This window comes from Apus apus, chromosome 13, assembly GCF_020740795.1.
Source record: "Apus apus isolate bApuApu2 chromosome 13, bApuApu2.pri.cur, whole genome shotgun sequence".
NCBI classification, from domain to species: domain Eukaryota; kingdom Metazoa; phylum Chordata; class Aves; order Apodiformes; family Apodidae; genus Apus; species Apus apus.
The window spans coordinates 2,939,467-2,964,029 of record NC_067294.1 but is presented as its reverse complement, the minus strand read 5'-3'; the positions used below and the strand labels follow the sequence as shown (position 1 = coordinate 2,964,029).

At 41.5% G+C, this 24,563-nt stretch overlaps 1 protein-coding gene and 1 long non-coding RNA gene across 5 annotated transcripts; one reads left to right on the top strand and one right to left on the bottom strand.

Moving 5' to 3' along the window:
• Positions 1–155: 155 nt before the first annotated feature.
• On the top strand, positions 156–5,066 carry LOC127389991 (uncharacterized). Its single transcript, XR_007890788.1, has 2 exons — positions 156–602; positions 2,578–5,066. It is a non-coding gene; the product is annotated as an uncharacterized LOC127389991 (long non-coding RNA).
• DDX46 (DEAD-box helicase 46) lies at positions 1,587–24,410 on the bottom strand. 4 transcript variants are annotated; one of them, XM_051631101.1, is made up of 24 exons: positions 24,320–24,410; positions 22,002–22,184; positions 21,567–21,707; positions 20,156–20,273; positions 19,234–19,399; positions 18,780–18,928; positions 18,360–18,473; positions 17,844–18,009; positions 17,355–17,475; positions 16,834–17,009; positions 16,276–16,397; positions 15,396–15,474; positions 13,506–13,588; positions 12,629–12,793; positions 12,106–12,268; positions 10,969–11,162; positions 10,244–10,381; positions 9,463–9,612; positions 8,930–9,127; positions 8,280–8,498; positions 7,343–7,487; positions 6,741–6,814; positions 5,884–5,962; positions 1,587–1,608 (listed from the first exon to the last, which is right to left on the bottom strand). In XM_051631101.1, the coding sequence occupies exons 1-23, from the start codon at positions 24,334–24,336 to the stop codon at positions 5,915–5,917; spliced, it is 3,129 nt and encodes a 1,042-aa protein (XP_051487061.1). In that variant the 5' UTR covers positions 24,337–24,410; the 3' UTR covers positions 1,587–1,608; positions 5,884–5,914. The 4 variants fall into 4 exon arrangements, with proteins under 4 accessions (XP_051487061.1, XP_051487059.1, XP_051487060.1 ...); XM_051631099.1 differs by lacking the exon at positions 1,587–1,608 and adding an exon at positions 4,006–5,634; XM_051631100.1 differs by lacking the exon at positions 1,587–1,608 and adding an exon at positions 4,006–5,048.
• Positions 24,411–24,563: the final 153 nt, after the last annotated feature.

Below are 24,563 nucleotides of genomic sequence, written 5' to 3'. Positions count from 1 at the left end.
CGCGCGGGGCGGGGCCGGCGGGGGCTCCTCCCGCCTCGGGACCCTCCGCCATTTTGTCCCGCGGGCGCGGGGCCCGGGTGCGGGTCTCGCCCCGAGCGCGGCGTGAGGCGGGGCCGGCCTGGGTCCCTCGGCGTCCGGCCCAGGAGGGTTGCGGGGCCGCCGTTCTTGTTGTTCCCCAGCTCAGGAATAGGGTTATTCGGATTCATCTTTGCATCTGGCTCTGAAGGATCCATCACCCGATTTATTGCGTAGGAAGGTAAACCCTAGAACATCCCCTTTGTATTTGAAATCCCTTAACGGACTCAGCGTGTTCATGAAAACTCAGGATTCCTGGTGTTTCCGTTCATGTCGCTTGGGTGGAGAAGCGCGATGCTTTGTGTCCCAAAAACACACACGCTGCAACCCGTTGTAGAAGAATCGAGCTTTAGGAGTGTATTAAAACAAGGTGTTGGGCAAGTTCTCTGCTGACCCTGCAGTGAAGACAGCAGCCAGCTCCAGCCGCTCGGGTCCTGGAGCAGCAGCTCCCATGAAGCACTGATGATGATGAGAGATTTTGCCCTATTCCATCCGTTTGCATTCTAAAGAGTTTAGTAACAGCACAGGTATGGCAACGGCACTTCACTATAAAAAAGGCTTTGAACGGGAACAGCAACTTTAGCTATTTCCAATGACGTCCCTCACAAACAGGCATTTTAAGAGCACTTTCCACAATCAGAGCTGCTGTCCTCAAGGTCAGCTTTAGTGACACAAAGTGACAGTCCACTTTGTGGAAGGCTGTAACCAACAGGGGTTTTTAATCCATGTTTATTAATTACTGTAACAGCATCATTACTGAGATGAGGTCTTCCAAAATAAAAGCATGGAAGAGCAGGCGAAAAGAACCTGCATCTTTTACAAAGGACTAATTCAGTTTTTCTAAATATTTTCCTCTCCCGCTGTTGTTTGGGGAGATGACTGATGTACTCCAGCCCTGTGATATTCCATTTCTACAATACTTGGAGCTCGTCAGGCCAAAAATTGGCTGTGAAGCATCCTGCCAAGATGATGGTTCATTTTTTTGCCAGTGCTTCCTAATGCATATAGAAATCCTCACTTGCAGTCTAAGAAAGCAGCAGGGCAAAGCAGCATTTATTTAGCTTAATGTAGCAAATGATTCAGTTTATTTACAAACTTCATCTTTCTGCTGTTTTTAACTCTTGTTGGAAAAGCTGCCACCAATCAGAAGCAGAAGAGTTTGATACCTTGTTGGCATCGTGGTATTTTCCTGTTAGTGTCTCAGTCTGGAAGGTGGTGGGAGTCAGGCTGGGCTCGGGCTCCTGGTTGATCAGGAAGAAATTGTGATCTCAACAGAATGAAGTGGTCAGGTTCCATCCCAAGAAGCTGTGAAACCTGGATCGTGCTGCTGTGGAGGCTCTTGCCAGCAGATTGGCAGAGTGAGATCTACAGGTTTGACCTTGGAGCTCGACCTGCCTCTGCGAGGGCCCTGGGTCTGCGCTGCTCCTCGCTGGGCTCCAGGCAAACCCCCACCAGTTGAGCCGACTGCCTTGCCCAGCCTTCAAATAGTAATCTGGTAGCAACAGGGTCTGGTTTCCTGGTCTGCACACTGTGCTAATAGAAACAGGAACCAAACAAAAGATCAGCTGGTCTGCGACTGTCTGGTTTTGTTGAAAGCTCCCCAGGGCCTGAAGCGCGGCCGTTGCTCAGGCTTCCCCCTTTGCTTTCTCTAAAGGACTGCTCCATTGGTAGCAAATTATTACAATTAATTATATGTAAAGTAAAAGATGCAATGAAATGCTGGCTCGCCCTACATCTGGACTGCAAAACTCCATTCTCCTCCCTCTCACCAGTGGATCCAAATTTTCAGGGAGAGGCAGGGGTTTCAAAACAACAAGTTCTTCCTACCAACACAGGAGCTTTTGGGCAGTCCTCAGCTATACAGTGTGCTGAGCAAGCCAGGAGAATTCAGCACTGTAACTGCCACAACCTCTTGTCTATTTAACTATGAATTATTTGAGCTGATAATTTCTACAGATTTTCCTGCTTGCTAACATGAGCAGGCAGAGGAAATGTAGGTTTTAGTTAAGAATTTTTGTTAAGTGTAACATTTTCCTCACTCTGCAGTTAGTTTCAAAACAGTTGCCCGGTGGTATTTATTGTTCTGAGAAAGATGTTTGCCATAATAAACTTCATGTTTAGAAGGCCATAGTACAAAATAACTTCAGAATCGTATGCTCACTCCACAGTAGGTTATTAATAATTTCTTAGCTCACTAGAACTACTTAGTTTTGAGATACTAATTAATTTACCTCTGCTTATGCTGGTCAGCTTGACAATTCTGTTTCGCTCACTTTGACTAAAGAAAAATATTTAAATGTTTCAGATGAGAAGTCTCAGAGAAGCAATGTTTGGGTGGCAATCACTCAGACTAATGGTCATTTATTTAAAAACAATTGTTTCCACTGTAGCTAAAATTATGAAAACAAATCTCCCTGCCTAGCATTGCATAAACACTTTACAAAATGTACATTTTGGGACAAATTCGAGTCCAGCTGTGTGCCTTTTATCTTTACATTTTAGGTTGTTCTCCGCCTCCATTCCCCCCCCTACAGCCACAGTGAGCTGGAAGCCAGAATTTCTGCTGCAAACGCCTGAGCTCTAAGAACACAAACTTGTTTGAGCTGAGACCATATTTGGAAGAGATCTGGGTCAAGAAAAATAATCAAAGGAAAGTGCATTCCTGGAGCGTCACGTGAGGAGGAGCGCGCGCGGGGCCCGCGCACGACCCTCGAGTAGCTCGCTGTGAGGACTGTGCCAAGGGCTGGTTTTACACCAGTGTGCACTCTCAGAAGAAATTCAACAGCCTCTTTGAGGGCATTTGGGCAACTTTAGAAGAGCCTTTCTTAATTGAGGTGTTCAGCAAGATGCCATTGATGGCAAGGGTTGATGGCACTAAAATGCATCCTGGCAGGCTCTGCAGGCTCCACGCTCACAAACTGACATACCTGTCTCTTCCTGTCCCCAGTTCTGCTGCAGTAACTGCTCTTACAAACATAAACACATTTGAAGGACTAAAATACCAAAGTGCACTCTCCCCCCAAGACTCCAGCATTCTTTTACTTCATTGTTTTAGGAATATCCTAAATCCAGCCTTTGGTGTTTATTTCATATTCAGCTATTACAACTTAGCAAAGCTTTGCTTAAAAATCTTACTTTTTGTGTCTTGCACTTGGAAAGCTTGAGTCAGAAAAGCTCCTACAGATGGCACTTTGAGCGTCAGAATCATTTACTCAATTAGCAGCCAAATGCAGACTGAACAGACTGCACTACTTAATTGTGCAAGTAAAAGCCTAAGCAGGAAGGCCAGGGAAAAGCTCTAGAACGTGCCAGGCTGGGACCTACACATTACATTTTAGTTAAAGACTAACATGTAAATTAGGCCATAAGCTGCTTATTAATGAAACAAGGGGTGGCAACGATGTGCAATACAGTTAGGGTAATACAAAATTCTAAACTGTGACTCTGCCTCCGCCTCCAGCCATTCCCAGTGTCTTCCAGATTCACAGATCTTCACCTAGACAGTTCTCTCCTCCTTCACTGTCACCTGAAAGTGCCAGTGTCCTGCTCCCTGAGAACAGCAAGACCCCCAGAGTATTGCCCCTTGCCACTGCATGGTGACAACTCTGCATTACTGTGACACACAAGTAGTTAATGATCCAGGATCAAATACTTGTATCACTTACCCACCCAAAGTTAATTTAAGAGTTTGTTCTCCTCTGGCTTATATACATTTCACTCCTGTTTTCATGTATCCAGACACCTTCCCTGTGACTTTCTTAACTGAGTCTGAGCTCGCTGCATTTCTAGCAGAAAAACAGAAGCACTCCCTACTGTACACGTCACCTCACTCCAGACAGTACCAGGTTAACTGCCATGGGAGAAAAACACAGAAGCAACATAAGTGCAGAAAAGAGATGAGTTATTCAGAAAGACAGTTTCTGAAAAATATACATTGAAATTATTTTTATTTTTGCTGCAATTAAAAAAACATAGTAATATTGACATTGCATTTAAAAACCCCAGGAAGTTAAAGATTATACATTGTTGCATCTCTGAAATCCAACAGTGCAAAGCTGGAAATCACAAAAATGTCTCCATTGTGCCTTTTCTAGGAGACACCAATACATATATATATGAACATTTTGAAACAAGGTTTAAAAGAAGTGTCAGACTCTCCAAACTTAAAAGTGCTCTTCACTAAATACAGTGAAATCTGTCACTCTTCTGGGGGGACACTCAAAAAGTTAGACAATTCAACAAACAAGTTGTATGAAACATATGAAAAAACAGCTCTTAATGGAAAGAAACCTGATGTATTTAAAGGGAACCACAAGGCTTTAGTTTGAAATCTCTGGTTTTAATTTTGAGAAGTGTTATTTGTGTGTTTCTTCTCTTTGTTCTACTCAGTGTGTTAATATTGGCAAGTATTGGGTGTTCTTATTCTAAATGTAAGTTGGCGTAATCATTGCTTTCCTTTCCTGTACTGCAAATAAGGTACAATGACAATAGAGTAACTGACAGTTGTGTGCAAACAGAAATAGTCATTTAAATCACCTGAAGTTGGGAAATAGATGTTGTGAAGTTACACAGCCATGATGCAGGTTGTACGATTGCTCTTCACCAGGGTTAAAGCACTATATACAGAGCTGTTTTAAAATGACACATTTCTTCCCAATGTGTCAGGTAAGAAAAGCTTTCTACAAAAGTCCTTTTGAAAGCCATCATCTTGACAGTCTTGCAGCTGCTACAACAGACGATTCAACTTGCTACCACTTGGGCTCCAGATAAGCAAACAGGGAAATTAAATGCTTAAGAGTAGTAAGTGTCCATCGTGGGCACTAATGGTAACGGGGATGAGACCTCAAAAAGAAAGGTCTTGCCTGTCCTAGTAGCTTATTGACTGCAATGATAGTATCTGTGGAACTCACTCATAAATAGCATTATTCTTTTTTACTTAAAGCCATGTCCTAACAGTATTAAAGATGACAACCCTGGGAAAAAAAAAAAATCACATTAAATGTATATATAAGAACACTATAAAAAAGTGACAAAGTTGTATTTAATTACAAAAGAGGTTTACCTTTTTTTTTCTGATAATTTCTTTTTAAACTAAACAGGCTTCCATTCTTATGTCAGAGAATGAGGAAAAAAAATACTAAAATTCTGATGTTTAGAAAAAACAAACAAACAGGAAAACTTATTTTCATACTACAAAACATTTCACTTTACAAAAAAACCCAAAGAGTTATTCCATTATCTGGATGATAAAGACAAAGGGAAAAGGATAAGATGATCTAAAAACTAGACCTCAAGTACTTCTGGATAAAATTCTACTCTGATCACTGCAAGACCCTCTGACCCTCACGGGGCATTTGTACAGAGACTGAATGTGTGTGGAACCAGCCAAAGAGATGCTAATGGATCAGGAGACAATCCTGCCTTTATTTTGGTGTTTTATCATTTCTCCAGTATAAACTGATATGGTGTGAGCCATCCCCACAATCTGAAGCAGGCAGGTACATTCTAACAATTTCCAGCACCAATCTCAACATTCTTCGATTTACTTGACAGTCTAGTCTGTGAGGAAAATTAAAATCTGTTTTATTTTATATTCCTTATGATGAAAAGTATATAAACTGCACTTTTAAATTAAATCATGCTCAGCCCAAACTGGTCTGCTTTAAGACTGATAACTTGAGTAGAGAGAATTAAGGTGTTTCAGCAATTTTCTGTAAAAAATGTCCGCAAGACAAAATTAAAAAATCCTGAATGTACAACAAGCAGTGTAAACAGCAAAAACAACAGAAGCCACAAAGGTTCACGCACCAGCCACGGGCAGACAGGTAACTCCAAACACTCATAGAACTTTGTATCTCCCTTTGTTGGTTGGTTGGTATGAATTTTGCTGCAAATAACAGAGAATAATCACGATTAAAAGTGAAAACGGATACATGAATCACAGTAAAACCCCACTAATACAAAATCCACGTTACATGTGAATAAGCAGCTTCCTAGCAATCCTCTTCCTTTGGAAAATATTTTTATGGGGAGGTCAACAGTTTTGAAAAAGAAACAAAACTGTCAACAATGTTGGTATCAACAAAATCAGCAGGACTGCTGGAATTGACTTCAAAAGGCTACTTAAGAGAAAAAGCCAGAGATACTCTCAGGTCTAATGTCACATCTCTGAAGGTTATTGTAGGGAAAGCCAAGATTTCTTCAACCAGAAAACACAAAACATGATGATTTGTCAAGAGAATATTTTCTTTGGAAACAGAATATGTTGAATGCAGCTGATTAATAGTGGGGTGTGCTGGAAAGGTAGGGCCAAACACATCTCTTGACAGATGCAAAGTATTAAAATGAGGGGAATAATTCTCCTCTCCCCTGCCTGATAGTGCTGAAATTAGGAAATTTACTGGGGCCCAACTCTTGAAGGGGTCTTGAGTAAAAAACTTCTGTTAATGTGTTATCTCCATCTGCTGGCTGGATAACAGCTGTAGGTCTGGCTGACTCAACAGTCCATCTGTTTTCTAGGCTGCTCATGAAACAGTGTTTTTGAGATCTACAGGCTCCAGTCCCTGATATTAATAAAAATGTATGCCAGAGTGTCAGCATGGTAGAAATCATCATAAAGCATAAATTAAGGCACTTTCCCTCTGAATTCTGGATATTTCACTCACCAATCTGATGAGCTCCTCTTTTATGAGTCGTGTGATTTCTGCCTTTGCTTTCTGTACAGCCAGTTCATTGGCACCTGAACACAAAAAATATTCCCAGATGTTAAACACCGTTTGTATGTGAAGCTACAGCATGTACATTGCTGGCTACTTCCAGACACACTGCCAAGCTTGCTGAATATCCTGAACTATTTGCTGAAGAACACTCTAGTATTGTACAGACCACCACAGCTCTACACTATGTTCTAAGCAAGATACTTAAAACAGTCATAAGTATCAGAAATATCTAGGATTAGTGGTTTCTTTGAAAAAACCTCTACTCAACCATAATGAGATCTGCAGAGTTTTTGTTGTAGTAGTTGATGTAATTTTCTGCATCTTTTACAGCCAAAACCCACACAGTTCTATTCTGTGGTGGGTCAGTCTTCTCAGGAGAAGCATCTCTGATTCCCCATGGATCACTTGACAAAGTGATTTAAGATAAACAAGTGTTTCTTTAGTAATTACATTAATTTGGAAGGTAACTACAGTGGGTCTACAGAGATTTCATGTCTAAAAAAACCAGTCTCATCTTTCATTGAAACATTTAGAAAAATACTACATACTTTCTATGGCCAAATAAATCTTTCGTTCTCCTTCCTTGGGTTCTTTGCCTGGAGGGAAGTAAGTTCCTCTGATTGTAATAGCAGCTTCAGAATATTCACTGATCCTCTGTAGTGCTTCTTTGGAGGTGACTTTCCATCTGGCAGTCTGCAAGGCACAGGGTAAGGATCAACAAGGATCAAGGCATGGCATGAAATGGCAGCCCAGAGGTTAGCTGGCATTTTAGACAAACAACAAGAACACTGCACTGTGAAAATCAGCCACAGCACCCCGCTTTAAAAGTGTAGATTGAAAAGCAGTTGCTTCTCTAGCCATTATGAGCAGGCAGTGCTTTGCAAGAGTACCCTTAATGGGTCAGAAGGGTCCTCAGCAGAATTGTAACATCTAGAACATGGTCTAAGAATGAGAAACCACTCAGGTTGAGGATTTCGGAGAGTAAAGGGTAACAAACTAGTAACACAACAACTCGATAAAATAAAGCAAACCTGGGCAGAACCTCAAAGATAAATACAAGGAATTAGTGCTTGATACCGTGGAATATAAATCCTCAAATTAACAGACCAGGTAGACCAGAGCAGCAATATTCTGAATGGCAAAAATGCTCAAATAATAAAAAAAACAGAATCAGTCATAGCAGTGTGACCTTTGAAATAAAATGCTGGACAGTGTCAAAGATTTGAATATGAGAGAAGTCAGTGGCAGAGGGTGAAAAGATATCTGGATAAGGACTGCTTCTTTCTCTGACACTCTGGAGTATGTCCAAAGCAGTATGCATCTATAAGCCGAGAATTAATCAAAGATAATGCAGTAATTCTAATCAGGGATGATAAGAAATAAGAGACAAAATATTTTATTGGTATAATCATAGTCTAAGCTATGGAAACAGCCTCTGTTAAATAATGGCCATTTACACTTGATTACAGCTAAAAGGTTGCTTGCCTGTGGGAAGTCATTGATCTCTAGTTCTTCTTCATATCTCTTAAAGGATTCATTTTGTCCTCCGTCCTGTTTCTCTTCCTCCTGCTTCTCTATGGGTACATAATTGAGCTTAGCATTGATTTTTTCCGCCAGCTGCTCTGCAATGGTCTTGGCAGATACAGTAGGAGCTTGAATGGTGCCCCCTCTCATGATAGCATTTGTAGCCTGCTGCATCACATCCTGTAAAAACACAGATCCACGATGAGAACAAAGGAGCCAAAAGAAGTTCTACATAAACCAACAAGGGTTTAATTAAAGTTTTCTATGTAATATAATTGCCCACATGACAAATACATCATCTGAGCTTCTGCAACTCTGCTAAAGCTGACAAAACCTCATTGTGTGATTTTATCAGTAATTAATTAATTCTCTGCCAGGGCAGACAAAGCATTTCCAATTCTGTACTAAATCTTACTATCATATTAGCTCAATTACAAATCCTACAACTTACAACTGAGTTAGCCCAGCACAAATGAGCTAAAGAATGCAGTGTGGTATTAGTGTGCAGAAACACTACATCAAATGGCAGCCACAGAACAAAGAACAACCTTTATTAAAGAACAACCTTTATTAAAAAAAAAAGCAAAAAAAAAGCTCTGTAAGAGCCTGACCTTAAAGTGGAAGGGGACAAATACTTGTGCCTCTGCTCCAAGATTCTTCTGGGCATTGATTCTCAAAGCCAATCTTTTGGCAATTTCCAATTTTTCTGCATTCCCAGCTGAGGGTGCAGGAGCATTTGATGTTCCTGGTGTTCCCATGTCTTTGACTCTTTTCTTTGAGTTGAACATGCTTTCAATTTGTTCATCGATCTAAAGAAATCAACAATTATTAGATTACTGCATTCACCATTAGATAATCTTGTACCCTAAAGAAAGAAAACACTAAGGTACACTTAGTTTACATGCTTTTCAAGAAATAAATGTTGTTTAAATGGTAGAAACCTATCAAAAACCAGAACTTAACAAAAAGAACAGATGATCTAATAATCAGGAGAATGTCTGAACAAAGTGTTTACTTTCAAGTTAACAAAAGGAGTCTAACAAACATTAAGAAAGGAATCTAATGACTTGAAAAAAGGCTAATATTAATTTCTTTAAGGATTTCCAGTATATTTAAACAACAGTTCTTATTTTGGGCTGCTTACATCAACAGCTGTATCTTCATCATCTGAATCTTGCAAGCCAAGAGCTGCTTTTTGTAGCTTCTTCCTTTCATTAGCCAAAGCCTGTTCTGTTTCATCAAATTTAAAGCCTTTGCCAGAGAATCCACTGCTTTTTTTAATCAGCTTTCCCTCCTGAAACAAAAAACATATATTTTCATTCTTAGAAGTTTAAAATTCTAATTGGGATAGTCATAAAATAACTGTAAAATTGGACAAATTATTTTGAATTAATTTGTTTTAAAAAGCAAATCCTAGAACATTTAGAAAGCTCTTCAGATTCTAAAACTGTATTTTACAGTGAAATGGAATGAAAAAGCTATGTTAATTCAGCAGATAGAAACAACACACTGCTGGGATTTCCTGTAAGTCTACATTTTAAATGCATTTCAAATGCAGTACCAAAACCAACCAGTTTTTCTATCAGAACAACTCCAAAGTCACTCTTCTCAGCATGAGCAAGATCCTTTTATAACAAGAGCTCTAGAAATAATAGTACAAATTCTGTGAAAGAACTTAATTATCTTTGATGTGAATTCTGATAGAAACCAGAGTGCCCCTTACAGTCAGTGTTCCTTTATCACGTCAATGTCCTGTAAATGACATTCAAGATCCCAATCTTGAAAACACTTCCACACTTACCTAAGCACACATGTGTTCCCAGGGAAGTCAGGGAGATGACTCGTGTGTGTACTGTACAACTGCACCCACGTGCATGCACATTAAACCCAGACCAAAGCCCACTACAAAAGAAAGAATTACTTACAGCCTTCTGTTGGTCTTTGAAGTTAGCCCAGAGCTTCTCCAAGTCAGCAGGAATTGGAGTCCCAGACAATTCCAAAGCCTTGATGATATCACCAGCATACCGTGCCTGATCCTCAGTAATGAACGTATATGCATACCCCTGGTCAACATTAATTTAAAAGATAATGAAGAAAAATGTCTAAAGACTCTTTATCTCTACATTTATTGAAGCGTTTTCACAGATGCTGTTGTCCTGGTCAATGTAAGTACCATGATGTTCTTGCATAAACTTTCTTTAGCAGGAATGTAGAATGGATAATGTGACTTCCCATGAAGCTGATAACAGAGGTAACGGACAGATGGCAGAAAGAGAAGTCTCTCCTTTCCATCTTGTCATGGTTTTAAGTTTGGAAAATTAAATCTTATAAATTTAGTAGGGCACATTTTCAACAGCAAAAAACAAGCAAACATTCAACCACAAGTGGGATTTAAAAAAACATTCATACACCAGAAGAAAAGCTAAGGTCCAACTTTCATAGTGCTAAAATTCAGAGTGTATTTTACACACCATCACTCCAACACCTGAGATGCATTCTACAGGAAAAACCTCTTCCCACCAATTACATAAACTAGTCCCTCTGTAGCTATCCCCTTGGGAACACCTTCATCAAGCAATATATAAGGACAAATTTTCAGTAATAACCAAAGCAGGCAACTGGTAACACTGATAACACTGATAACATGTACCTTATTGCCAGCTCGTCCAGTCCGGCCCGCTCGGTGCACATAATCTTCATAGTGGTTGGGGCAGCTGTAATTGACCACCAGCATCAATTGCTTTACATCCAAGCCCCTTGCTGCTACAGATGTAGCCACGAGAAGTTTGCAGATTCCATTCTTGAAGTCATTAATGATGCTGTCCCTGTCGTACTGATCAATACCTGCAAGAAACCAGACAAAACAACTATAAAGCTCTGCTTTGAGCCAGAAGAATTTGTACACAGGTTAAAAACATCCTCCAAATTCAAACAGCCAGAAGTCTAAGCAAATAGAATTTCAATACATTCCCACTCTTACAGGCAGAATACATTAGCCAGAATAATACACCTCTCAGTCTGTTATCCAGAGTAACAAAACTTTGTTTTTCCACTACAAAAAGATGATTTCCCCTACTGAGCTCCTCAAAAGTTTAATATGTTTTTCTATTTGACTTCTTATATTCAAAGCCTCATCTGGAGGCTTTGCCTGTTATCTAAAGGCAACAAACATCTCAGAAGACCAAGAATATTTTCCCTCTTCCGTTGCTGCACTAAATGAACAGTGTTTTTGTACTTCCCGGTTGCTGTATAAACTAACTATTAAACTACTTCCATTGTATTACTACTCAATGGCAGAAAAGTGAAACAACAGCTGCTGTTATGTGGAGTCTCAAATAAAAATACCCTGCAATACTCAGGTTAATAACTGCTTGCTAGTGTGGAGCAGTGAGTGCCATTGGGGGAGTATTATATGATATTTTTGTACATAGAAAGTTTAAAAAGACTGTGGGATGGACAGTATTCTAGCAAGATTTCCTCTTATTGCTACTAAACTACTTCCATGGTATTACTACTTGAGAGGTGTTAACTCAGCAACAATCCTGTTGCACAGAGACAAGATTTGGCATCTGCTGACATCTCACAGGGAACAAGAGAGAGTAATTATGGAAAACTATCACCTCCATTTCAAATTAAGAGACAAATATCACTCCCAATTATAAAGCAAAATCTGCTTAAGAAGAAATAGTAATTGGTACCATACAGGTACTAAATAACTTGTTCTAACTACTGAATACTAATATTCTAGTTTGGAGTTGTTAATATAAATACTTAAGATTGCAGATACCTCCGTGAAGAGACAAGCAAGGATAAGAAGCTCTCATTAAATCTTTCAACAACCCATCAGCGTGTTCTTGTTTATCTACAAATATGATAACTGATCCTTTCTCCTGGTAGTGTCCCAGTAGCTCCAGTAGTTTCAAGAACTTGTTCTCCTCTTCTATGACAATCTGCAAAAAGACACAGGAAAGGAAAGTAGAAACAGTATAAATTGTATCTCAAGTCATTAAACACATTTGGTGTGCATTAAAAAAACCATCAGGAACAGGAGATGACTTTTTCAGGCTGTGTCCACAGCTAGTGGCAAAACTGCTGTTCAGCTCAGTGGCACAAAATGAAGTTTAAAAACAAAAAGTGACCATGTTGCATTTGCAAATTAGGGTGTTAGTTTATTCTGAGTTCATGTTTAATATGACCACTAAGGACCTAAAAATAAAAGTTCAGCAGGTAAACTGGCTCATATTCGGCACTGCTGAAAATGAGGCTTTGCAAGCATGAGAATGTAAGTGAGGCAGGTGTGTGATACTCACAACATGTTGCTCCACATCAGAACAGACAACACTTCTGCCTCCAACCTGCACTTCTATAGGTTTGCTTAGGATTCTCCGAGCTAATGCCTCCATAGCTCTGGGAAAGGTGGCAGAGAACATGACAGTCTGACGGTCGGGCCTGACGTTGTCTACAATGCGCATGACCTGGGTAAGAGAACATTGCCTGTGAGTGCCCAAGTGCTGGACTCAACTGCACACACATTCAGAGCTGTTGGCTCCAGGGTGAGGTGGTCCCACTGCTACACAGACTACAAGACATTTCTGTCCAGATCTCCCCTGGAGACATAGAGGCTGGCATTGGAAGACAGGCAAAACTTGCTGGATTTGAAAAGCTGAGTGGCAACAAGCAACCTTACAACAGCCCAGCAGAAATCTTCAGCCATGCAGCAGAAACCCTACAGCTCCAGAGAGGAAATAAAGGAGCTTTCCTAGTTTTGGAACACAATACAGCCTGATTACAAAGGAAAAAGTTCTGGATGTCCAAATCTGCCAGCAAGTAATTTCTCACCAACATTTCCAGCAGTATGTTCTTGTCTCCTGCAGGACACTGCCAGGAGATAAAGGCTTTGTAAGCAGGCTACAAATACACCTGTATCAAGGAATTACACAGGACTACAACACAGCCAAAAGTATCCAAAACAAGTGTGTAAAAAAAAATATAGTGTTTTAGAGAAAAATCTAAGAATTCTATATAAGAATTCATTAGAAACAAAGCATGTGAGGATAACAGAAAAATTAAGAGTATACAGCACATCTTTTTGAAGGTTCATTTTAAGTGTAGTAATAACGCAGCACTGCAAAATCCTTTCAGTGGAAAGTAACATCTTGTGGCAATATCACTCATGTCATTAATTACCTGAGGCTCAAAACCCATGTCAAACATTCTGTCTGCTTCATCAAGTACAACATACGTGACTCTACGGAGATTTGTCACCCGACCTGTGAAAGGAGAGGAAAAAACACATGGGAAACAAAATCAAATGGAAATCTAGTTTCCCTCAGGAATAATTTTAAAAAATGTTATATAGTCTCACTATCTTCTAACAAAGACATTAATTATTTTTTTAAAAAAATTCACTAAGCGTGAATTTTAATGTTCTCATTTTAATCACATATACATTCTGGGGAACGTGTAAGTATGCACAAGGCCCTTTATTTTGTCAAACTCTTCTCTTGCATACCATCATAGGGCCAGAAGAACCTGTAAAATTCAGAAAAGTGCCCTCGCCAAAACACATCATAAAACTAAGACTGAGCTGAAGCAAGGAGCCACATCAGCCAGTATCTGACAGCGCCACCTAGAAAAAAACATATTAGAGATTACAGCGCATGTGTGGAAGGCAAAGTCCAGTGCTAACTGTTGCAGCCTCAGAAAAACTCCTTTATACATATCTGTAACCCTTCCTGGGAGCTAGAAATGACTACCTGAGGATAGCCATACTAACTCTAGTTAACTGCTAATCATATGCACAAAACAGAGTAAGCAGTCCTTTCAAAATGGATATGTAAATAATAAAACCTACCCAGTCACACTACTAGAGGTACAATTAAGAACCACCCCAAACTCTGGGACAGCTGGAAACAAAATAAGCAAGTTGCATATCTGTGAACCTTTTGAAATTATGATGGACAGGATAATTAGCACCCTTCCCAGACAAATGGCTAAGAGATTCCCTTTCAGGAGAAGGATTTAACTCCAAAGACTTAAGACTCATATTCTCAAGCGATATGAACACGTAAACACATTCAGTTCCACACGACTGTGGAGTGACACTGTCAAATGCTCCCAGAATGGAACAGATCTTTCACGTGTTCTGCAACTACCACTGAGGCTCATGCCTATCCAACTAAATTTGGTCCTTTCAGCTTCAGCAAATTGTAGCTGAATCCTCAAACTCTTTTTCAGAAATTTAGCGCTGCGTTTTTTTTTTAAGATAGAGGGAATTTATACTTAAGGAACAAAATAAATATTTCTTAAAATCTACCTATCTATTTAACATCTTAACACTTTCATCCCCAAATAGTAACTTTGTGAAATTACTTGGGAACAGCATTAATGTACCTACCTTTGACGATTTAAGTCTTGGAAGCCCAGTTCTATATGTCTTGAAGGTACTTTTTCCACAGAAGTTAAATAATGTCAACAGTTTAGTAGAGGTTTTGATGTGGAATAATTTAATAATAAAACTTTATCTAATAAGCATGCAATGGTTACACTAGGACAAAACCTCTTAAAGCTGCAGTGGCTCAGTTTAATCAAGCTGAATATTTGATGTAAGGTCAGTTCTTTTACTTTTGAACATTTATTTAAGGGAGGGCTTCTTTGTTTTTTAAAAGCAACAGATAAAGGCAGAGTCAGACACTCATGTCAAAGGGGGTAACTACTGAGCTACACTAACAATGATAAAGGATCAATGGGCAGACAAAAGAAGCAACTTTTACAACCTTTATCTAAATGACTTGAAGTTAAAAAAATTTGGACCAGCACATCTTAAGTTTAACAATGATAAATATTCTCAGAAACTCTTCAAGAATGTGGTTTTTCCTGTCCTCCCAAAGAAGTCAAACCAATATATGATTAAACCTATTATTACTGCTAGATATTCTCAACAGCTAGGTAGTGCAGCCTGAAGAGATATAAGAAAATTCCATAAGACCATTTATCAAAATACATGATCTTTTGAATTTGTTAGAATTACACAACAAATATAAAAAAACTCTCCATAGGAAAAGGTTTTCTACTCACCATTGTTAGCTGCTAACATGTCAATCATACGTCCAGGTGTGCAAACAATAATTTCAGCACCTCTTTTGAGCTCAGCTATCTGATTTGAAAACACAGTAAACATATTATTAGAGTGGGGCTGCTTTGTGGTGGTTGTAGTGGTTTTTCTTAAAGCATGTATCACTTGCACAAAAGAAAGCAACATTCACTGTAATACAGCTGTTCTACTTATGTGAAGATTTTACTTGGAATTTCTTTAAGTCTTTGGAATTTGCTTTCCAAAACAGTAACCTCTGAAAACCTAAGCTACTACCAGTTGAAGAAGTTATAAAGGGAAAAAGACTTCTATACAGTTAAGGCCCTTAAGAAATGTCACTTGTTCTATCAGGGACAACTGATAGTAAAAAGGCCATTTTCCATCACAGATGGTCACTCCTGTCCTTTCCATAAACAGGGAGGAGGCAACCTGTTGAAATTCATCTCTAAACTACTCTAACATGCAATATTTGACAATGCAATAAACCAAAGTTAACATTTTCTGGCTTTTCTTATCTTGAGGGGAACTCTTGTACAAACACAGCTTCTCAGTAACTTTCAGACTATCACATCCCACTAATGGTTTAATTATTGCCATGCTCAGTACATAAATAAAAAGAAACAGTCTGAAACTTTTAAGGACCATATATGAGAATTTTCAAGCAGATCAGCATGTTTAAGGCCAAGTTATGTACAAACACTTAAGCTTCTGCTTTCCTACCATTCATACAGAGAAAATCCATGATGAAGGCTGCAAATATACTGGATTTATGGGAAGGAGAAAGGAACTAAATTAACTGCAAAAGCAACATTAACTAATAAAGTTCAAGAGTTATTTGACACGTAAGGTTTGTCTTTTGTGTACCTGTTCACTGATTCCTGTGCCCCCATAAACACAAACAACTCGAAGCCCAAGTGTCTTGGAGAATTTCTTACACTCCTTGGTAATCTGCAAAGCCAGCTCACGAGTAGGTGTCATAATGACAGCTGAAAAGCAAAGCATTTCCATCAGACATTGCAACAGAAGAGATGCTGGTTTTTATACAACAAAAATCCTTTGTAATGATGTTTGATGCAATTCACTTTCGTGTATTTTGAAAAATGCAATTTCAAGAAAAAGAGAGTTAAGACAGTTAAGAGGATGGGGTGGAACTCTGGTCAAAGTTTCAAAATCAAAGGAGTCAGGTCACCTTTCCAGATACATGGACATGCAAGTGCTTTTGAAACAACATTAAGTAACACAGTGATCACACACATGCTAGACAGCACAGTGATCAGTACCTAAATTTTAAAAAAACACACCCATTAATGGACATTAGGAAGTAAGCCTTCCTCTCTACAACCAAGAGAAGAACTGAAGACCCTTCTCAAGTGTGTGCTCAAGTTGTTACCTATTTGAATTTTGAAAAGAAAAGCTTTGTACCTATGGGACCTTCTCCTTCTTCTAACGCTCTCTGATCCATAATGTGCCTGAACATGGGCAACAGGAATGCAATAGTTTTTCCACTTCCTGTTTTAGCAATGCCAATCAAGTCACGTCCATTCATTATTGCTGGGATAGCCTGGGTCTGAATGGGAGTGGGCTTTTCATAGCCATGCCTTAGAGAGAGGGAAAAAAAAAATGTTCAATACAAAACAGCGTTTGACCAATGTGAATCACAAAGTCCTGCTGAAAAATAATTTGCATATTCACATTTACATATACATATCAGTGCCATTCGTAAAATACAGCTTCGAGATGAGCAGCAAAAGCATGGCAGAAATGGCAGAATGTTCATAAAAATAGCTCACTGAGGGAAAAACACTCTGATGACTGTACATGTAACATCTACAAACATGGACATCTTGCGTTATGCAACAAAAACAAAGGTTCTTGCCATAAGCATATGAAAGAACACAGTGAGCAAAATCAAGCATAAAATAGTTCATAAAGTGCTTGCTTACTTTTTGAGGGCAGTGAGAATTTTCATGGAAATGCCACACTGTACCCAGGTTTTTATTGGTTTGGGGCAGCCTTTTCCCTTGACTGTAATTCCCTCCAACTCCAGCCTGTACACATTCACCTCTGAAACAGAGTTTGCATTACAACAGAGTGAAACATAACATTTATCTTATTACCTTGATAAAAATATAATTGATCTGTCCTTGAACATGAAATACTAATTTTACCATGACCAGAAAAACAGCTTCTAGCTTGTTATACACAAATAAAGGAGACAAGTGGAAAGGACTCAGGTAAATTTTTCAATCAAAGCCTCATATATAATTATAAGAAGTTATCAAACAATAGTAATCTGATTCATTTTTTTCTATACCAAGTTGCTCCAAAGGTTCTTTATACTCCAAAAGAATTTGCTGTTTCTTTACACATCAAAAATCCATCATTTTTTTCTTTAATAGCCCCCAGGGTGTTCTGGTGATATTTGTCCTTACCTTCTGGAGTCATTTTAGCCAGTTCTGGTACTTCAACATAGAAGTTTTTCCTGAAAGGTTCATATTCTATCTTTCCATGATCCACTGGTTCCAGCAGCTTTCTCTGCTTGGTCTGATAGCCAGTCAGGGCAGTCTGAAGATCAACTTCTTCCTCTTCTGAGGAATACTGTAGAGATTATAATTGTTGTGGGAGTTACTATAAATGCAATTCTGAGACACTCTGGCTTTTCATTTAAAGAGGAACTTTACACAGAAGGAACAGTTACTCCTTACCCTATCAGACCAGGTACTGAAACCCCCCTGTCAGTTTCAGAAGAGTCCCCACTGTTTCTTCTCTTTCCCTCATGCTTCTCCCAAACCTTACCTTTCACTGTGGTTCAGAGAGGGTAGCTTACAAACATCTACTTGTACCTCCTCTTCCCAATAAAACCCATTCCCAGGACTATCCTCATTCTCAGGCCTCTTTCAAGTGGTACATTGCCTTTCCATAGGAGAAATACAAGACAGTCTCATTACCTCCATTGCATCTTGGTCATTCTCCATAAGCTCCCCTTTCTTCTTTTCTGACTCTGCAGCTGCCTTTTTGGTTGTCACAACGGTTACTACCTTGGTAACAGTTGGTCCAGTTTTCTATAAGAACAGTTAGGAAAAATCAGTGTGCTCACATAAAAACCAACAAAACAAACTCTACAAAACATACAGACTGTCTGTACTTCTGAATGTGTTACAATGATTTTGGTTTGTTTTCACCTCCTTCAATGAGATGTTATCAGAATAATGCTTGATAAAACAGCTTGATAAAAGTATCAGGAAGTTAAGGTAAACAGGAGTTAAGAACATCTAACTTCTTGCTTTTTTGCACTTCCTTTTTTTTTTAAAAAAGCCATTTTGACATTAAAACTCAAAGCTATTTTTTTAAAGACAAAGTTATTTTACCTTTTCACTCCCACCTCCTTTCACACTTTTTATATTGAATTTCTTGACCTCTTCTTTTACTTCTTCCATATAAGCATCCAAAGGATCTAACTCTTCATCTTCAACCTCATGGCCTTCTTTTTCTCCTTCTGCAGTTTCCTCTTCATCATCTAATATGAGCAAAAAAAATGGGAATAAACCAGACACAAATAAAGAAAAGTGCTCATGTGTTAAACAACCAATCTACCCAAGTAATTACAGTCCAGTTTTAATACTCAATCATTTTTCCTCATTCAAATCTCTCCAGTTTGTTAATCTCAGCTGTATCTTAAACAATTGAAGCCATTACCAGATTTAGGCTTTGTAATTTTATAGTTCACATTCTGAAACATAATTAGAGCTTTAAAGATAATGTAATAAAAAACATTATTAGGAACAACAGTGTTTTAGCTATTCTATATAAAAAGCTAAATACCATCATCATCTTCTAAACTCCATTTTTTCCCCTGTTTCATCTCTTCAATTTCTTTTTTCAGTTCTCCTATGTTTTCCATAGCCTTCTTGCGTTGTTCTTCTCTCCACTTCTCCACTCTTTCTTTTCGCTTTCTCATTTCTTCTTCTAGTTTGTTCTGATCAAAATTCTGATGAAAAAAACCAATCAAACAGTGAAAATGAATGACCACCAGCTTTAGCCCATGCTCCTTCAAGCAGATACAACCTTATGTGAGCGTGGTGTAGAAGACTGGACATCAACAAACTTCACACAACAGAGGTAGATGAAAAACTCTAACATCAACTCAACACCAGTGAGTTTCAAATCCTTTTAGCCATTGATCTATAAATTACTAAAGAATTATCAAGCTACCCTCTGCTTCCAAAAATCCTTCTAGTACAAAAGCCAGTTTATGCCTGAGGAGCCCTCACAGACAGTGCAGCAGGGTTAGTAACAATGTGCTGGTTTAGAAGAGCTTGGCTAAAACTGCTAGTTTGGGAATTCTTCAAATAGACACATCTCTTTGTGTCACAGAACAAGGCAAAGGAAGCTTCCCTCTCCCTTTGTTCTTTGATTTCTGCCTGGATCCTTAAGCCAAAAAAAATATCCAGCTCCTCTACTGACACCTAATACATGACAAATGTGGAAAAAAACCCACACTTGGCTGTGGTTTGGGCTTAAGCAGTTCAAATCTTGAAAGGAGAAGAATGTTTTTTATGTCAAAAACTGGAAGCATACCCCATGACAGGAGTCTATGCTACTGAAGAGAATTACTCTCTCATACAGTGGGGATTTTATTCTGCTCTAAGACTTAAGTTTTCTTTGCTAATGCAGTTATCTGTGGCTAACATCATTCCTGGTTTAAGTTCTATCTTTTAAATTTGTAAGTGTTAAAAGCTTCTACCTCAGTGGCCACGGTATTTGGGGTAGCATCTTTATCCTTCTCTTCTTCTTTGTCATCTTTGTCTTTTTTCTTTTCTTTGGAAACTTCCACCCCTTCTGTCTTTTCTTTAGATCTTGATCTGAAAGGCAAGATCAAAGATTTCTTACAACATGACAGCTTTTCTCAGAAGGGAGAATACATCTATCTCCATGGCAGGGGGGTTGGAACCTGATGATCTTTAGGGTCCCTTCCAACCATAATAATTCTGTGATTCCATATATATATTTATGATAACAAATGGGATGTTCACTTTAGCCAATAAATCTCATTAAGCCTTTTTCACTGGGATATTCTAATACCAACCACTTGCTCATTCCAAAAGATGTTGTGATTCCAGCTTCTCACAATTTCTAGACTGTCATCAACCTGCTTATTCTTTACAAAGACTGCTGCTACAACTTGGGGGTTTCCCCCTCATTCTACAGTAGAGCATGATTACATGGTGTTTGTCATCGTATCTGAGAATGCCATTAAAATATATTTAAAAGAACATAACCTGTAGTAAGTTTTTACACATTGCTAAAGCCAACAAGGTTCACCTCTTTACCAAGGCTATTTACTAGACAGTTTATTCAATTGCAAACCCCTAAAACTAGTACTTGTCAACCCCACATTGGTTGTAGCACTAAGGACACCCACAGAATTCAACAATCAGCAGATAAACAGGTGGTGGTTTTACCAAAGCAACTTCCTGAGCTTCTCTGAAGTGTTACACTATGTACTTTATTTTCTGCAGATTCCTGATTTCACTGGCTTACATTCTTTAGAACACATTTTGTGTAGAGAATGGGATGAAACACTGAGGTCAGGCACAAGCAGTGGCACTGAAAACAGTTTAGAAATTCCTGTTATAGATCCCACCACGATGCTGTTTACAGATCCCCTGCTGCTACCTTACCCAGGTTTTTGTTTTCAAAGAAACAAAGTGCTTTTCCTGAGACAGAAAACGATGGAGTGCATCACTGAAAACACTGTGCTGGAGCAAACCTGGTAACTAAAACTGTATTATTCTCCAGTAATTTTCAAGTTTAAAGGAAGTTGTAATTTAGTGTAATGCCTCTGCTAGAGAGCACCTGTACTTTTCTTGATTTGGGCATACACACTGGGACACAAAACATTACTTATTGATACTGGAACCGGAGATAAGAATGAAGCACTACCGAACATTTCAGCTGCCACAACTTGGGACCTTTTCTTGTACAGAAACCTTCTCACAACAAACTGTGTTGGACACAATAAACATTCACATCACATTCCCCTTGCTCTGCAAAGCGGAGCCCTGCAGAGTTCAGCCTGATGATTCCCTCCACGTTGCCAACAGGTCGCTGATATTTTGTCACTGACGTTGACGGCAGTTAGAGAACACAAATACCTGTTTTCTGCTTTCCTGTTCTTGCTTGGGCTGGAGGATCGGGACCGTCGGCCTCTGCTCCTGCTCCTGGACCGCCGCCTCTCCCGGCTCCGGGATCTCCTCCTCTCTCGGCTCCGCTCCCTCTCCCTGCTCCTTGAACGTCTGCCACAGAACAAAGTTGGAGCTACTCAGCACACGATCACAGCACCACACTGAGGAAGGAGGTTGTAAAAGAAATGCAGCAACCCTCGAGACCACGGAGAGCTTACAAACTCAGCTGGAAACCACTGAATCAGCAAAACATTCCGCCGAGTAAAACCCACCAGGACAAACAGCAAAGCCACTAACGACAAAGGAACAACATTCAAGGGTTGGACCAGATGGTCCTTGAGGCCCTTCCAACCCGGCTTCCTAGGGTGCAGGTGACAGGCAGGTCTCTGCTTTGGCAGCTCGTACCTCTGGCGCTTCCTGTCCCTGCTGCGCGACCTCCTCTTGTCCCTGCTGCGCGACCTCTCCCGCCGGCGCTCCCGCTCGCGGCTCCGGGAGCGTCTGTCTTCCCGTTTCCTCTTGTCGGACGGAGAGCGGCTCCGGGAGCGGCTGCCGGAGCGGCCGCGGGAGGCAGAGCGCTTCCGGTAGTGCCTGCGGGGGGAGGCACGGGGAGATGAACGGCAGCCCGAGAAGGAAGGCAGCTCTGCCCCCACGCCTGGCGACACCGGTGACAAACGGGTCCACGCGCAGACACCGCCAGCGATGCCAACACGGGCGGGACCGCTGGGTCACGGGGGACACCGCACGGGGACCGGCTGCCCAGGGAGGCTGAGCAGGCTCCTCCTCTGGAGACTTTCAGAGCCCGCCCAGATGTGCTCCTGGGTGACCTGCCCTGGGTGACCTGCCCCGGCAGGGGGGCTGGCCTCACGGATCCACAGGGGTCCCTTCCAACCTCTGCCATTCTAGGATCCTATGATATTTTGCTTTGGCTCTAGAGCACCACTGCAAGCACACCACGAGAACACCTGAACAGCAACAACAACTCCCTTTGTAGAAATCCACCGATTTCCATTGTTTGTGGGAAAAGATGAAGACTCTTTGAAGCTATCCCAAAACGTGTCGAACATGTAGAGAAAGCAACAAAGAACAGTTTTGCAACAGCTGATTTTTATCCAGGTGAGCTAGGCAAATGATACCTCTGCTCAGCAGAAAAGCTGTCAACCTGCAGTTAAAGAAACATAAACCCCCGGGCATGTGTGACACAGCAATGCTCAATGTCTTCCTGGAAGGAAATTCTGTAACATCATCAAGCCTCACAACAGAAGCTTTACAAAGTTACCAAGGCTTCAGGAGTGTGGGATGGAGACCTGAGCTGCTTTTTCTCCCTCATTCATGCTCTTACTGAGCCCACGCTGCGGGAGAGAGCGGGGCTAGGAATTCTCTAAGAAACTCTTCAACTGACCCTATGAGTCACAGTGGGACCCTTGACTGTGACCATCTCCTCCTCCTCCAATTCCTTATTTTCATCCACCACACCAGCATAATTCCCTTGTTCACCCTCCTGCAGCCCAGGACCCACAGACCCTTTCTTCCAACAAGCCCAGCAGGCAGGCTTGGGAAGCAGAAGCAGCAAAGAAGTTAAGACATCAAGCCCCTCACCTCCCTTCCCTCCTGTCTCTGCCACACAGGGGTGTATTATAACAGTATCAGAACTAAAAATAATACAGATTATTTCAGCACTTTGATATATTTAGGAACCATGTACACTTGGAATCAGTGTAGTATCACCAGGATAGATCCCCATACTGCCTCCCAGTTGTATCACTGAATGCACAGAACCTCTGCCAGTGTTAAAACAGCTCTAATTTTCCCCTCCATGTCACAAAACACCATGGGATCTATGGGAATCCCCAGCTCTTCAGTGAATCACTAATTTGAACCCAAACAAGTTGTTAAAATTTCAGCTCATCTGCCTCTCTCAGTATAAGTGTCAGCTGTGGAGCCTGGAAGCTGTTACAGTGCAGGGGCAACTGCCTGTGGGGACTGTGGTCACAGTTTTGGTATTGAAATCTAATGGTCAGATTAAACTGGGAGACAGAGCCACATGCCACAACAGCACCTGAAAACTATGGAGCGGGTTTAGAGCCTGGTAGGTGTGAGCAGCTCCAACGCCTCAGGCAGCACAGCCCCGACCTGAAACCTGCAAACTACACGATCACATTACAGCCCAGTTGGTTCCAACACCTAATCAGATGTTTACACAAGCTACGAGAGGACAAAAGAGATGTGATCCTCCATAAAACTAAAAAGGACAAGCAAAACCGTCTAATCCAGGTAAAGAAAGCCCACGCAGCTAATTATGCCACCGCTATGATAGTAACACCGGCCGGCACAGGCCAGGCGGGCTGACAGAGGCTCGGGGGCTGCTGCCTGTTGGCCGCGCCGCTTCGGGCCCAAGGCCACGCACCGCAACCGGGGGCCTGAGCCCCGCGCCCCGCCCGGGACGCGGCCACGACCCGCAGCCCTCGGAGCGCCGCAGAGGGCGCTCCCGAGGGCAGCGCGGACCTTCCCCGCAGCCCCTCGGCCCTCAAGCCCGGCCCAGAGCCCCAGGCCACCCAGCCGGGCCCGCAGAGCCAGCTCCTCGCCCCGCGCCGGGGCCCTGCGTGGCGGCCCGCCGCTGCCGCCGCCCTTTGTTCCCCGCACGCAGCCCCCCGCACCGCGCCGCTTCCCGAGGGAGCCGCGATCCCCGGTGCCGGCCAGGCCGGACGCGGCCCCGCTGCCCTCACCTGGACTCCCGGCCCATGGCGGCGGCGGCGGCGCGGGCCCTGCGCTAAGCGGCGGCGGCCATTCCGCGCCCGGGACGGCGAGAGGCGCGGCGGGAACGGGCCGCCCCCCGCTTCCGGTCCGGCCCCGCGGGCAGCGCCCCCTGGCGGCCGGAGGGCGCAGCGCCCGGGCTGGGCGGGGAAACCCGGGGCGGGGGGGCGGGGGGAGCCCGGGGGGGGGGGGCGGGGGGAGCCCGGGGGGGGGGGG

Coding starts and splice junctions, on each gene's coding strand:
- DDX46 (XM_051631101.1), bottom strand. Junction 17,010..17,354: donor ATTCTCACTGCCCTCAAAAA/GTAAGCAAGCAC, acceptor CCTCTCTCTAAG/GCATGGCTATGAAAAGCCCA. Junction 15,475..16,275: donor GCACAGGAATCAGTGAACAG/GTACACAAAAGA, acceptor TTTTCAAATCAG/ATAGCTGAGCTCAAAAGAGG.